This window comes from Apium graveolens, chromosome 5 (assembly GCF_009905375.1).
Source record: "Apium graveolens cultivar Ventura chromosome 5, ASM990537v1, whole genome shotgun sequence".
NCBI classification, from domain to species: Eukaryota; Viridiplantae; Streptophyta; class Magnoliopsida; order Apiales; family Apiaceae; genus Apium; species Apium graveolens.
In genome coordinates this window covers 30,107,273-30,122,971 of record NC_133651.1, presented here as the reverse complement: position 1 = coordinate 30,122,971, position 15,699 = coordinate 30,107,273, and the positions used below count along the sequence as shown (strand labels likewise).

General features: G+C 34.7%; 2 protein-coding genes across 3 annotated transcripts; one reads left to right on the top strand and one right to left on the bottom strand.

Moving 5' to 3' along the window:
• The first annotated feature begins 3,839 nt into the window (after positions 1–3,839).
• On the top strand, positions 3,840–5,827 carry LOC141723765 (adenine/guanine permease AZG2). The gene has a single exon (XM_074525656.1). It carries the CDS (start codon positions 4,020–4,022, stop codon positions 5,619–5,621), a length of 1,602 nt encoding a protein of 533 aa, XP_074381757.1. The 5' UTR covers positions 3,840–4,019; the 3' UTR covers positions 5,622–5,827.
• A 562-nt stretch (positions 5,828–6,389) lies between these two features.
• On the bottom strand, positions 6,390–15,304 carry LOC141723763 (uncharacterized). 2 transcript variants are annotated; one of them, XM_074525652.1, is made up of 8 exons: positions 15,032–15,304; positions 13,171–14,397; positions 11,201–13,080; positions 10,896–10,961; positions 8,715–8,834; positions 7,946–8,170; positions 7,158–7,412; positions 6,390–6,973 (listed from the first exon to the last, which is right to left on the bottom strand). In XM_074525652.1, exons 3-8 carry the CDS (start codon positions 12,485–12,487, stop codon positions 6,782–6,784), a joined length of 2,145 nt encoding a protein of 714 aa, XP_074381753.1. In that variant the 5' UTR covers positions 12,488–13,080; positions 13,171–14,397; positions 15,032–15,304; the 3' UTR covers positions 6,390–6,781. The 2 variants fall into 2 exon arrangements, with proteins under 2 accessions (XP_074381753.1, XP_074381754.1); XM_074525653.1 differs by having other exon boundaries at positions 11,201–13,051.
• Between the last annotated feature and the right edge of the window lie 395 nt (positions 15,305–15,699).

Genomic DNA, 15,699 nt, shown 5'->3' with positions numbered 1-15,699 from the left:
CTGCCCACCTCGTCACATTATTTAACAACAAACATGTTACTGCATTCTATCCAGTATTACAAGTTTGTGATATAACTCCATTATTAAAGATTAAACAATAATAATTGATGCCTTATCATCACTCAACAATGATTAAAAAATTAATCACCAAATAATCAAGTTCCATCATGAAGGGTCACATTTATGTAGCCATATCATTTAATTGCATAGCAATATCATGTTATGAACTTGCAAACATGCATGTAAACTATAACATATATGATTCTTGTATCAGTGTACTAATAATTCCAAAATCAATTCAGAATTAAGAAATCAATCACCATGTTAACAAAACATAATAAGCTATCCATTAATAGCAAAAACATGGACGAATTATAAATTTGGGTTTAATCTACCAATTTATAATGATCAACCCGAAAGAGATGTCACCAAATATGTCCACTTGAATATAAGTTGATCATAAATCAATAACCATTAAAGCATCAATAGCCTTATAAGAAACCAATCATCCAACAACTTTGTGCTTACTTTTGCCTCGTACCTGTTAAGCTTAAACAAAGCACCACTTAAAATCAAATTTATATTAATTTCAAGCACATGGCAACAAGTGATCAAAGAAATTAACGCACTAAATTTAATTTAATTAATGAGGCAAATAATGGTCACTCATATACCCATAAATAAATCCAATTTAAACAATCAAATTGACTTTTGCGTCTACTCACAAGAAAGTATGAAAATTGAAGAAAACTGCTTTAAGATTGTTAGCAATCTTGTACGATAAAGACATTGTTATATATATATATATATTGAATATATAACTACTTCACAAAAATATTGTTAATTCTTAAATCACATAAGCATATGAGAATTAACAATTAAATTAGGAGAAGGGTTTGAGAAAACAAACAGAGATTGGATTTAATCTCGAGTCCAGAAAACTGTCTCCTTAAAGCAGTTTCGCCCCGCACCATCCGTGTTTAGCGACCTGCTTCCCAGGATAAAACGAGATACTAGTATAATCGATAGATCGAATATACTCTTAGCGAACTTGAACTGAGCCCGAGAACTATCACCGGAATATTGGAAAAATTTAAGACTAAAGAGACCGAGAATGAAAGAGATGACTCTTATTTCCTCGACTTAATAAAACTGGTGCCCTAAGACTCTATTTATAAAGAGAGGCTTGAAAGGACTTTTTTTCTTTTCGATGTGGTACATGGTATTTATAAGAAAAACTAAGGAATAGGTTTGTGCTACTCTCGATGTGGTACAAAACCACTTTTCATATTAAAAGGTAAAACTTTGGAACATCAGTTCTCATTCACCTTTTACTCATTTTGAGCGTGTTAATATGCGTTGGAATTCCCTCGAAAAGAAGAATACGTTCCAATAAATACACACCACTAACACATAATGTGTCTCACTCATATAGAGTCTCAAAATGATTAACAACTTAGTCTAAAATACTAAGTTTGTCCAACATAACCCGCAACCGATACCCTTCAAGTGTGTATTAGATAAACTTTACGGGCTCACGCAATAATTTATAAATGACATGAACCAATGTAAACCACGTTGAAACAGATTCTGGTTCAGGACACCATTTTAGATAGTTGCTTTACATATACAAGATTCAAGATGAGTTGCATATTTTTAGTTTTTTTTATGTCTTTTGAATGGCTATAATTTTGTGAAAAGAGTGTTTCGACCATTAAGAAAGAAGACAAGGATCATGGATTGTAGTCCTATTGGATAACACGATAAATATTCATATGACAGCTGCTAGGATCCACACTCTTAAGTTTAATATAATTGTCTCGCAATTGAGTTGAATGATGAGATCATTGCAATCAACTCACTTTTCTACTTTACAGTTTTATAATTTCTGTTTTATTAGCTAGCTATTCATCTTATTACTGTCTTGCACCATATAATTAGTTACACGTTAATGATGCGCAGTAGTGTCAATTTCGAGTTTCATATTTGATTTCGTAATTGTAAATTAATCAAATTTGAATCAGGATAAAATTATCTAAAATTACATAGTCATGAATGTTTAACTGAAATGAAATTAATTTTTTAATAACTATTTCTTCTGTTTCATCCAATTATTTACATATTTTTCAATACCCGAAACACATCTTAAGATAAATATAAAATAATAATAAAGTTCATGAACTTATCTCATGGAACTCTCCTGAAGTAATATAATAATATTTAATAGAATTATGACATGTGTTTTACGTAGATTCAAGTATATATGTGTTATTGAAATAGAATAATTAGAGATTTTGTGTATATTAAATCTCCATGTATAATTGCCATAAACAAGGTGATTTTATCGTATATCTCATATAAATTTCCTGAAATAATCTCAGGAACATCATCTTCATATAAAATATACTTTATATTTTTTTATTTTGTATTAAAAAATTAAAATAATTTATGTAACTATATTTTACAGGAGAATTAAAATCCGTGTCGAATTACCTGTTCTCAACTGAGGAGATCCCATTAGGGAGTAGTCATCTCGAATCAAAGGTTTGTGTTCGGGTTAATTTCAATTTTTTCACGATTCATGTTAGCTTGTATAAATTCGTGTTTGATAAACATGTAATAATCCGTAATCACATAACAACAGTAAATCAGATCAATTATTAAAAGTACATGTTTTGAAATTGGAATGTGACATTAATTACACTTGATGAAGCGAAATAATTAATAAGATGATTTGATTACAAGTCTGGAATAATTGGAGAGAAGTGAATGCAAAAAGCTTAAAACTTTAAAATCATTCGCGTTCATTATTTGACAATAAGTTAGGGGGGGGGGATAAAAAAGGTTGATGTCCTCTTTGCTAGGACCTCAATACCCTCTCTATAATGAATTTGATTCTTTACTGACAACATCGAGATATGACCTAAAGTTTTTTCTCCACAACGCTACTCTTTTCGTACCATGCGTCTCTCATATCTATTTACCACTCCCGTCTTTTATTATATACACCTCGGTTGTGACACACGAATTGTTGGAGAAATGTTGTATGTTCGATAAGTTTATAGACGAGTGGAACGAATAATTAAATTTATTTACTATATATAAAATATTAATAAATTTATACGTTTCATATGTAACCAATTTCGAGATTGTATGTAAAACTTGTAAAATCATTAATAAATTCACATGTTTTATATGGGATTGATTTTAAGATTTTATTCAAAGACGTAAGAGTCTATGCTCATTGAACACATAAAGAGTTGAGCCAAAATTCAACACAATATAATGGATATAGGTAGATATTCAAAAAGTCCAAGAAACACAAAATTCAACGAAATCCACTAATATATAAAATCTTCAATACCATCAAATTTAATTTTACAATTCACATAAGATATTAGATAGAATCTTAATTGAATACCCCAATCTTCCTAACTAAATATCCTCCAAACTTTATCAATATCATCACATTTCTAGAAATTTTTAACCTTTTTATTAAATACATCCAAATTTTAACGAATCTTTAAAAATGCTATCTCTCTCTATATATATATATATATATCTCAAATTAGCTCCCATAATTATTTCAAAATATTTACGAATAATATGTATAATTGTTAATTTTTCTAATAATAAAATATGATCCGCGTATATATATACATAAGTTAAAACACGACTATCATGTCACGTTATTCAAAAAAATAGTCTGATAATCAATTCCTCTGATTAAACACTCCAAATCAAAAAAGTACGATAATAATAAAATAACAAAAGAAAAGAATGCACACCACCACCTTTTGTATTGTACTAGTGTATAAGAGGTAAAAGTGAGGCAGTCCGCATGTAACCATTTTGTCGCTCTCCCAACTCCCAACTCCAATTTCCACTATTTTATCTCCCACAGAATCTCTCCCCTCTAATACATGTAGATCCTCCCACTCAAACCCAAAACATACTCACAAATTTCTTTGTATCTATATATCTTGCACAAAAACCACCGCTCTCAAAATAAACACAGAATGGGAAGAGAGTTGTGTGCAAAAATGGGCTCAAGTCTATGCAAAAGACTCAAAAAAAACATCAACCAAAGTGTTGCACAAACCAAACTTGGCAAGTACTTCAAGTTAGATGCAAGAAACACTTGTTTCACTACTGAGTTAACTGCTGCTACTGCCACTTTTCTTACCATGGCTTATATTATTACTCTTAATGCTACTATTATTTCTGATTCTGGTGGGCCTTGTTCTGTTTCTGACTGTTCTGTTCCGGTGAACCAAACTGTTGGGCCTGACTGTACAATCAAGCCCAATAGTGGGTATGAATTGTGTGTGTCAAAAGTTAAGAGTGATCTCATTGTTGCTACTGCTTTGGCTTCTATGATCGGGTCTTTTGCTATGGGCTTGTTTGCTAATTTGCCTTTGGGCTTGGCTCCTGGTATGGGCCCAAATGCGTACCTGGCTTATAATCTTGTGGGCTTTCATGGGTCTGGGCCTATTTCGTATCAGACTGGGATGGCTATTATTTTGGTTGAAGGGTGTGCTTTTTTTGTGATTGCTGTTTTTGGGCTTCGTGCTAAGGTGGCTAGGTTGATACCTCATCCTGTGAGGTTGGCTTGTGCGGCTGGTATTGGGCTTTTCATTGCGTTTGTGGGCCTTCAGGCCCATCAAGGTGTGGGCCTTGTTGGTCCTGACCCATCAACTTTAGTGACATTAACTGCTTGTTCGAAAATTGATCCGGTGACGGGAGAATGTGCCGGTGGGAAAATGAGGAGTCCGACGTTTTGGCTGGGGGCGGTCGGGTTCTTGATCATGTCGTTCGGGTTAATGAAGGGGATTAAGGGAAGTATGATTTATGGTATAGTGTTTGTTACATTAGTATCATGGATCAGAGGGACTAGTGTAACAAGTTTTCCTAATACTCCATTAGGTGACACAAATTATAATTATTTTAAAAAGGTGGTGGATTTTCAAGGTATAAAATCTACTGCTGGAGCTATTAATTTTACTAACTTTAACATAGTTGAAGTGTGGGTTGCTCTTGTGACTTTGTTATATGTAGATGTGTTAGCTACTACAGGCACATTGTATACTATGGCAGAAGTTGCAGGGTTTGTGAATGAGGAAGGTTCATTTGAGGGTCAGTATGTAGCATACATGGTTGATGCAGGCTCGACGATCGTGGGGTCTGCTCTCGGAGTGTCACCTATTGCCACATTTGTCGAATCAACAGCTGGGATACGAGAGGGAGGTCGAACAGGATTAACAGGTATAATCATAGGGCTATATTTCTTCATATCCTTGTTTTTTATACCTCTACTGGCTAATGTACCTCCATGGGCAATCGGTCCATCTTTAGTTATGGTTGGTGTAATGATGATGAGAGTTGTTAAGGATATAGATTGGAGCAATACAAAGAGTGCAGTGCCTGCTTTTGTGACAATGCTGCTCATGCCTATCACATATTCTATTTCTAATGGGATTATAGGAGGAATCGGCACTTATATATTGCTTAGTGCTTATGATTATGTAGTTGAGTGGTTTACATGGTTTGTCGAGATGAGGAGAAGAATGGTTAAGGAAGAAAATCAAGTATCTGCAACTAGCGGTGTTGAGATGATTTGATATCAGCTTCGTTTTGATTTTATTGGTGTAAGCGGTAGATGCAATAGATACCATGAGAAATCAAACTTCTCTGTGTTAGACTATAGACTTGTAGAGAGCGGCCGCTTCTGCATCTTTTGATGTTGCATTAGATTGACTAGAAATCTACTTGTAAGTTAGTTAAGGTAATTTTCTTATTATGGCTATTGTTTTATTTCCGAGACTTATATCTGGAAACATTTTGGCACCTGTGTACAAATTTCAGCGTAAGTTCCTCGACATGAACTACCAAGTTCAAAGCAAATTCTACATTGAATAACTTCTGGTAGCTAATAGAGGCCTCCCAATATCATACACAGAGAAGTTCCTAAACATCGGTAAAATAAATAATTTCAAAGAGTGGAGGCAATTCTTTTGAACAGGTGCATCATAATTTACATATAAAGCTAACACATAATATATTTTTGATTATATCTTGCACTTGATAATTTATAAGTCAGGGAAACAGAAGTACAGATTTCAAACATAAGGAGACAACATAACAGAAAAAGAGGAATAACTACAATGTAACATTTGAAGTCACTATTGTTTGCAGAAAGAATTACTTCAAAACAAATTAGAATCAAACAGACAGGGACTGACCTTCTGTGGTTGGATTCCCAACTTTTCCTTGCTACATCACCAAACCTGATCGAATGGTTAGAGACTATTTCCGAGTTTCAAAAAAATAATAATCAGAAAAGACCTTCTAATATTGATGATAGCAAACAAATAAACAATCAAGAATTTTTCCCTAAAAAGCAGATATTATAGTCATGAAGCTAATTAAACCAAATTCCAAGTAGAGTCTGTTCTGGTCAACTACATGCACATTATCCTTCTGGATATGTTGCATGAAACCATGCATTTCACCAGAACAGAATTGCAAATAGACCAAAAAACATACACATAACTGTCACTTTCAGATTACATATCATATAACATCCAACCATTCTGCAAGCATATTCTTGATACCAAGATATGCTCACTGGAGTCTTACATGCATGTCTTAAAATAACACCAAAAAACAACATAACATCCTTCAAAAAGTCTTGGCAGAGCTTGACACAAGGTAAACTAGGAAAAGTTTTAAAGTATATGTGATCATTATGATTTAACTTTCTTCAACTACTGCATAATTCTTAGATGGACCGCATCTGCTCCATCTCCCACTCCCCATATTCATCTGCAAAGCAACTAAGCTGAATAGGACGACCGTGATCAGACCCATTTGAAGAAGCTGAAGTACAATTAGTTACTGAATGATCGAACTTGCAAGAAGGCCCAAACTTGCAAATCCCGAAACGGTTGAAGTGTGAGCAGACGCTCTGGCCCTAAATCATTTATGAATTATGAGACAAAAAAATAATGTCCAATAAATTTTGTTGTACCAGAGAGCTAAAATCATTATATGAGCAATATGGTTACCAGTTAGTAGTGCAAGCCAGTGATCCTATTTTAAAAACTATAGTAAGCTAATGTAATCATTGTAGCTAAATAATTGAAAGAAAGACTTACAGGTCTTAAAGGCAAACCTTCCTTGCTATGGGTAACATTTAGAGTTTTAGGGTGGTGAAATTTACAGCCAGATCTGTACTTGCAATCCCCAGTTTTCATGTAAAATTTACATTCAGGTTGGCCCGGTCGTTCAGGAAATTCATTTACTATCAGATGGCTACGGGAATGTGCATAGAAGGAACTAGTTGCTGGAATGTTCATTGCAAGTGCTGGGGGAATCGGCAGATTTCTTCCTGGTGTTGTGTAGACAGGAGCCTTAAGAGTTCAAAGAAAAATAAAAGCAAAATAGATTTAGTAAAGCAGAACTTGCCTGGTGGTTTGTTGATAAGATAAAAGCACCAGAGTCAATACAATGGGAACGGTGGCAAAAAGAAAAGAAAAGAAATAACAATTCATTAATAAATTAAAAAGTTTAAATTTGTCACTATTGCTTCTGATTATATCCAAATAAGCAGTACTTGAATTTGCAACTAATGTCATTGGCTACTAATTAAAGCATACTTTGGAGGTACTGCATAAAATTAGTGCTGTGACATCCAAAAAGTTTCATAACAGTTGCTTTTTTCTTTTTCATTCAGTGCAATTAATGTTTATGCATATATAGTTTTTAGCACCCCCAACTCTCCGTATGACATGAACATGCACGGGCTTGTAACATTTCAGGCCAACATTAAGGATCAAAACAAGTGTTTTGGGTAACCTATGAAAATAATTGAAAATGACAGATGTGAAACGGTATTGGACTTGCAAACTTATATCCAAAGATTGTCACATGAGTTACAAAATACCTGATATCCATTCCATCCTGCATTTGGAGGAGCAGATGGGTTTGGTGGATTTATAACTGGCCTGAAGGGAGCAGTCTTGTTTAACATTCTTGCTGAAATACCACTCCTACCTGGTGAAACAGGGTCACCTCCTCCTGCCACTGTAGGATCAGGATGATGAAACCTGCAGTTTGGCCCATACTTGCATGAACCATTTTTCATGTAGTAAGCACATTCTTTCTCCCCCTGTTGTACAACCAAAGAACGTATTAGAGAATCTGTACACAAGTGACTTCAGGTTATATTTTAATAACTATGTACTCATGTATTCTCAGCATTAGTATTAATAGATTAAGTTAATGTTGCTAGAAAAAGTAAACAGCAACAAACAGAACATGCATGCCTAAATCAGCATGTGTATCTGTTCTGAATACAAATAGGATAATATATGTAGCAATTGTAGACTTGCAGATAACTAATATGAATATACATATTGCCTGTCGGCCATCAACATGCCATAGAATTTGAAATTACATGTCGAATGAAAATAAAATATTACTGAAGTATACTAAAGTATATAATCATCCACTGACAAAATCCTTCATAAGCAATAAGCTATTAACAAAATAATTACAAATAAGAAAAAACGCCTCAATAACCCTTTTTTTTATTATAAAATATGGCTACATCTATATCTGTATTCATTTTTAATGACATAGAAACAATGTTTATGAAACTTTCAGACTCCATAAAAAAAGTCAACTTGAAAATAAAGGGAGAGAAGTTTTACCACTCGAATCGGCAAACCAAGAAAGTTCAACTCTAAATTTGGGGTCACTGCAGCTTTTCCTTTGATATGATTATATCTACAAGCTTTACCGTATTTGCAACCACCCGATGACAAGTAATACTGCAAAAGGCACAAGAATGAATGTTAAGTGGTATTCAGCAATCAACATTAAGCACAACTTAGAGAAAACAAATTACATAATCGTGGACAGGAATTCTTTTATTCTTTTATACTGATAAATCGTGTAAACAAATAGGAAAAAAATCAACATAAGAAAATGCTAGTTACTCTACCTACTTCCCTTTTTTTCTTTTTTCTTTTAAAAAACTAATATATACATGAGCTATGATTCAAAGCTTAATAATGAGTAGCAGACTTAACATTTGCAAGTTCATTTTATCAAATTCGTCCTTCATAATAGATGAAAGTAGGAAATAAATGACACAAATAACAGAGGAAAGACAGACTAGTAAGGAAGGAGATGAAAAAGTGCAGACTTTATTTTGCTAAATGATTATCGACATAGATTCCTTTACTGTAAAGTTGACCAAAATGGACAACCAACATGTCCTGAAGTTTATAAGGGCCTACGGAAACCAATCTCTAACGTACACAATTAGAATATCCACAGGTTATAACAGACAGAAAAGGTTTGCAGTTGATTCTACAGAGAATGTGAGAAGAAAGGGACAGAAAATAAGGATTTAAGTATAATAACATCAAAGTTCGCATAAAATTAAAACTTTTAATGACAACGATCAGACAAGCCAGAACAAAAGGAAGTAAAAAAAATATTAGATTACTTGGAGATTGCATAACACAAAGGGTCCGTTTGGGGTTTCTTAAAAATTGTAACTTATCACCTAAAGTTGAAAAGTCATATAAGTGATATGACCATCGTAACTTATAAGTTATTTAGGTATTTGGAAAATTTTAGGTATAAGTTATTATTAAGCTGACAACGTGTTTGGTAAATCGTAACTTATAAGTTAAAAAACAAAATTTTAATACACTAAAATTTTATTAAAATAAATAAAACACCTGATTATAAAAATAAAAAGATGAAATTAAAAAAATAGAAATCTTGAAATATTAGTTATTAGAAGTAAAAATTTAAATAAAAAAATTACAATATGAATCTCATCAAATTTTGCGATCCACGAGTTCCTAGTTCAATTACATTAACAAATAATTAATACTCTTATAACTAAATTTTCAATCAACTTCTATGGAGACCACGTTTTTGTTGGAGACCACGGAGACCACTTATGTTCTGCAGCTAAAATCTTCCATAAAAACATTGCAAAATGTATTATTTTGTGAATTATGTTCTATAAAGATCATTATTTTATTCAAAATCTGGAATATCATACGTGTACTGCATGTTGAACATTACAAAATATTTTATTCTACAAAACATGTTTAGTTTGCAGAACATTTGTTCAAATTGCAGAACATACACATTATACTTATTAAACTTAAATGATCTTCAACAAATTTAATGAATTAGTGATATTCGTAAAACATACTTCACAAAATAATATATTTCATAGTGTTTTGATTGCAGAACATACTTGATCTCCGAGGTCTCCATATTAAATATTAACATATAAATCTTAGGTGACAAAATCTTTTAACTAACATGAAAAATAAGAGAATGATAAGAAGAATGTACGTGGTGGTCACTTTCTGTGGTGGTCACTTTCTGCTTATGGGCTAATATGAGATGTAAAAGCACATTTGCATCAAGCTGCCAAACAGGTCCAAATAAGTTGAACCCATCATTTCATTTTACCTCAGAATGATGCTTATGTGAACCGCCAAACAGGCACAAAGTTTCCAGACAAGTGACAATCATCCAAAACTCATAACTTTTCAGGAGGCTTCTTAAAGCAACTTAACCAGATTCATTAGTGAATATATTGTTTATAATTCTTACTAGACAATATATACTGTTACAGTGTTGCTAGCATTTTAGTTTTGAATTTTGATACCCAATCAACGACCCTCTTAAAAATCATATACACCATATGACTGTTAAGTAATACTCCGATACATTATATCTATGCACAAACAAATAATATATATACATAATGAAGTAAAATAATGTACATTCAAAAAAATAAAGTAAAATGTATACACATATTACATATAACGCATAAGAGTGATAATGATGGTAACCTTGCATTCTGCCTGTCCAGGGCTATGATAAATTTCTTCCTTCAGCTTAAATGTATCCCTAGCAGCCTGAAAAAAGTTCAAAGTTCATAGTTAGGTTAATAAAACAAGTTTAACCTTAAAACTCACCTGATACACTACCAAAGCAATGAAATTTCTATACTATCTCTTAGCAACGTAAAACATTTGCTACACTAAACTAATACTTATAATTTTTGCTCAACACAACAAACTTCCATATCTCCGTTATTTTAAGATTGACATTAACTCCTTATAAATTAGAGAACTAATTGCAAGTTAAATAATACCTGGTTTTTTATCTTAAGCGGGTGATTAAATTTGCAATACGATCCAAACTTGCAAGTCCCTGTCTTCATAAAAAACGAGCAATCTTCTGCATCAGACCTCAAAGGATTTGTATAAGTTCTAAAATTTTCATAATTTAACCCCAATGAATCCCTTATCGCATTCCCAAACAAATGAGGTTCTTCGCCATACCGCTCCTTTCCCTTCCTTGGCACTGGATTCCCTTCTGCATTCCCGTACCAATAAGGTACCTCACCATACTGCTCATTTACATTCTTTTCATCTTCATAGTTATTGAGATACTGTTGCTCGTCATCACCTTCAGTTCTTCCAGAACCATCATCCCAATGCTCAACCCAACCATCTTCATCGTCTTCAATCACTTTTTTTCCCTTGTCGATCCACTTATTCTTAATTTCAAGATTATAATAATATTCCGCTTCCTCAATTTCACTCCACTTAATCACCTCCTTATCATTATCCCCTTCCATAATTATCTTAAAATCACCTTCAATTCCTTCCACCACACTTCGCTTTTCAGGGTTTTTCTCTTTGTTTTCCGCCGCGTCTTTAATACCTTCCAAATCACGATCCCCGACTTCATTATCAATTTCACTCCACTTATTCCCCTCAACTTCACCCCCTTCCTTCATTTTCTCAAGATCATCTTCATTTCCTTCCACAACAATAAACTTTCCGCTCACATCAATTTTCGCCTCCTCATTAATAAAACCTCCTAAATCACGATCACCGACTTCATTGTCAATCTCACTCCACTCAATCCCCTCCTTAACTTTACCCCCTTCATTCATTTTCTTGACATTACTTCCATTTCCTTCCACGGCAATAAACTTTCCACTCTCATCAATTTTCGCCTCCTTAATTAAACCTCCCAAATCATTATCACCGACTCGATTCTCATTCTCACACCACTCATTCCCCTCCTTATCACCACCCTCAAAATCCCCCTCATTTCTATCCCCCACACTCCCCATATCGGATTTTCGCTGTTCGATTTTACCCTCATTCTCACCCCCACTATCTTTAAACCCCCCTAAGCCACCTTGATCACTCTCACCCTCAATTTCTTCCTTAAAGTTTCCATCTTTATCGAAACCCTTCTCGGTTTCGCTCTTCCTCTCATCCATCTCCGTAGAAAATACCAACTCAGAACTCTTTTCCTCACCACTCAAACAACCCTCATTAGTCATTTCACTCAAATTCTTGGAAAACCCACAATTTTGATTAAATTCACTTAAAAGCTCATTTTTTTCTTTAATTCCCTCCATTCTCAACCAGCATTTCACAATAAAAAAAAAACCACAATCAATTTTATAAAAAAGCTCACACAGTTCTGCTCTGCTCAGAACAAACTGCCTGGGCTTCTGCTTTACAGTGGGCTTTTTTGTTTCTATATATTTATTGTATTTTGTGTGTACACAGACTTTTTACAGCAAAAACAAAATATGTGTGGTAATAAATGTACTTTTTTTTAAAGGGAAATAATTAGTACTTATCTTCTCTCCCTCTGCAAATTTAGAATTTAAATAAAGGTTTTTTTAAAAAAAATTTCCCGGATCCCCTTTAAAATATAAGCCCAGCCTAGAGATATAATGTAACATATAGCCCAGCTCAAGAAGTCTCTTTCTAGACACTTTACAGATTAATCATGATTTATGACTAACAGTTTAAAAAACAGTAACATTTCACTATTTTTACCATACATGGCACTGATGATAACCAATAAACACATGAGTGATCACATAACAAGTGCAATGTATTGCAGGAAAATGTGAGTGAATGTAGTGCCCGGCAGCCCCCTTTAGCCACCAAAATCGCCAAGTCTGATCCTCCTGCAGTTCCCGCGGAATGTATTTAGAAACTGCACAGAGATAAACCTACTTAACTATCGATTGGCTGATCCATGATATATAGAAATGATACAAAAATAAAAACCTACTTATTAACTTACGTCTTCTCACTTGGTCTTCTTCTTGCCTTTCTTTTCCGACTCTTGGAGCTTCCCCATGTGTCCGGTCGTCCTCTTGTGGCGACTGAAATTTGACACAAACCGAAATGTCTTCCCACAGCCAGTCTCACCACAGAGATATGGACGTGCACCTGTATGAACTGTCATATGTTCAGTCTGAGCCCATGCCCATTTAAACGTCTTTGAGCAATTTTTCCAAGAGCATTTCAGTGGACGGTCATCAAGATGCACTCTCTGGTGCTGGAGTAGATAGTTGTGTAGGACAAATTTCTTTCCACTACCCTCTACTGAACATATGTTTTTGTTATGGAGCACCAGCTCTTGTTTGGAGCCAAAGTTCATCGGGCAACCCTCAGTTTTACAAGCATACTCTGTCTTATTGCATGTATGCTTCTTTGATGCACATCTTCCTATAGCTTTAACAAGTGCCGGGTCATTCTTTTTAGGCTGTTTGCCAGTTCTTGGCCTCAGTCTACTGCTCGGCCCACCTTCCTCCAGCTTCTCTTCCATACTGACGTCTAACTGTTTGGGGCACTGGTCCCGCTCTTTCTCAGGCTGAAGAGACTTCACCTGGATTTCCTTCTTCTTGAGCTTATGTCTTCTCTGGTATTGTATGTCATATTTACCTCTGGGTGCATCCTTAACTGATTCTTGAATCTCAGGAGACTCAATCTGTGAGGTTGGCTCAGTATCAGCCATCCTCTTCCTCTTTAATGCGGCTTTGCTACTTTCAGAGGAAAAATCAACTGTTTGCGTTTTTGACATAATCTCAGGCATAACATCAGGTTCCGGAACCTGTTGCTTAGCTAAAGTTTTAGACAGATCAAGTTTTTCTTGTTCATTCTGAACCCCATCAGCAACGACATTGCTGCACCATTTACCAGCAACAACACTCCTTTTCCGATCAATCTTGGTTGGTGAAATATCAGCTGAAGGCCTGTGTCCAAATGCCTTGTACAACACTGAGTTGTTTGGAATTTGGTTACTGTCAATCGTAGAGCGACTAAGGTCAGCGCTATAAGAAAGATTAACCCCAAGCTTTACACTCCAGTCAGAATTACCATGAGTGGACACTTCACTATTTAGACGGGAATTGAAGCTCTCACTGTCTTCTCCAGTTGCTTTCCTGAAGTCAATGTTACTCCAAAAGATGATCTACTCCCAGATCATCAGCCATTTGTTTTGCTTCAGCTTGAAACTTGGGATAATCTGCACAAATGCATTGCTTAATGACATTAGAAGGACTGGTAACACGAAAGGCAAGTTCGTGCAACAATACATATGATGTCAAGTATATTAATTTTCACAATTTTCATTGCAGCGTGCACCAAATTGTCAGAGCACTATCGTTGATAGACATAACACATTTTACTCTTTGATGCTAATTAAGTTTCCAAAAAACAGTAAGGAAACTTACAGAGAAAAAAGGAGAGCCAAGTTGTGACCACACAATATATCTAAACTATGATTGTATACAAGCTTATGACACGTGACGGGACTGGATAATGGTTTATATACAATAATTAAGGTCCCAGGGTTTGGGGTTGAGCTACTCACTTTTTTTAACAGAAATAGCAATTAGTTCACTTTCTGGAGTTCTATGTATATTTCTGGGTTGAAAGTTACGAATGTAGAGATACAAAGAAAGAATCCTCTGTATACCGCGGCCAAAAGAATGAGATGTGTGTGTCTGTTTATAAACTATAAAGGTCCACAAGAAAAAAATATTAGATCAGATGACAAAATCACAATTAATTACTTTTGATCACTTAATTCAGTATTACGTATCACAGATTGTTTACTAATTATTAAGAATAAGCTATGTTACTACTACTAAATGTACCTGGATGACAAAGGAGTAACATATGCACGCCCCCCAGCGGAAGCAATTTTTGTTCCACTTCGAAAGCATGCTGAAGACAAAAAACATGCGATCTGGAGGAAGACATGCGGGATGATCTACTATCAGCACTATCAAGGCCGCATACTGGGAAAACTTCTCCTGATTCAGTTTCAGAGTCAGTAGCATCCCCGTAGGTCAACGCTAGAAGAGAGAGTGAGGAGGTATCCTTTGGGACACCAAACAGATAGCTACAAGATCCTGCAGACATCCACCCTGCATGTATGATTAATTGCTAAGGTGAAGTAGAAGCACTCCATCACACTAAACTATGATACTCGGACTCTTAGTTTTACCTTGGAGTACCAGTGGCGGACACTCGACACTTGGACATGGACACTCGGACCCGGACACTCATTTTAGGCCAAAAACATGTGTATTTTTTAAAATATTTCCAAGTCCGATACTTGGACACGTGTCCGTGTCGGACACTTCTAGCCGAGTCCGAGTAACATAGACACTAAAGAATGTGTGTGCATATTTATTGTCATATCAGAGGCCCTTCGTGATATTTACAGATTTACATTCTAATTGACATAATATACTACTACAGGTCAAGAATTTGATACAATAAAACCATATGTGTGTTAGCCTCTTTTCTAAAAACTTAA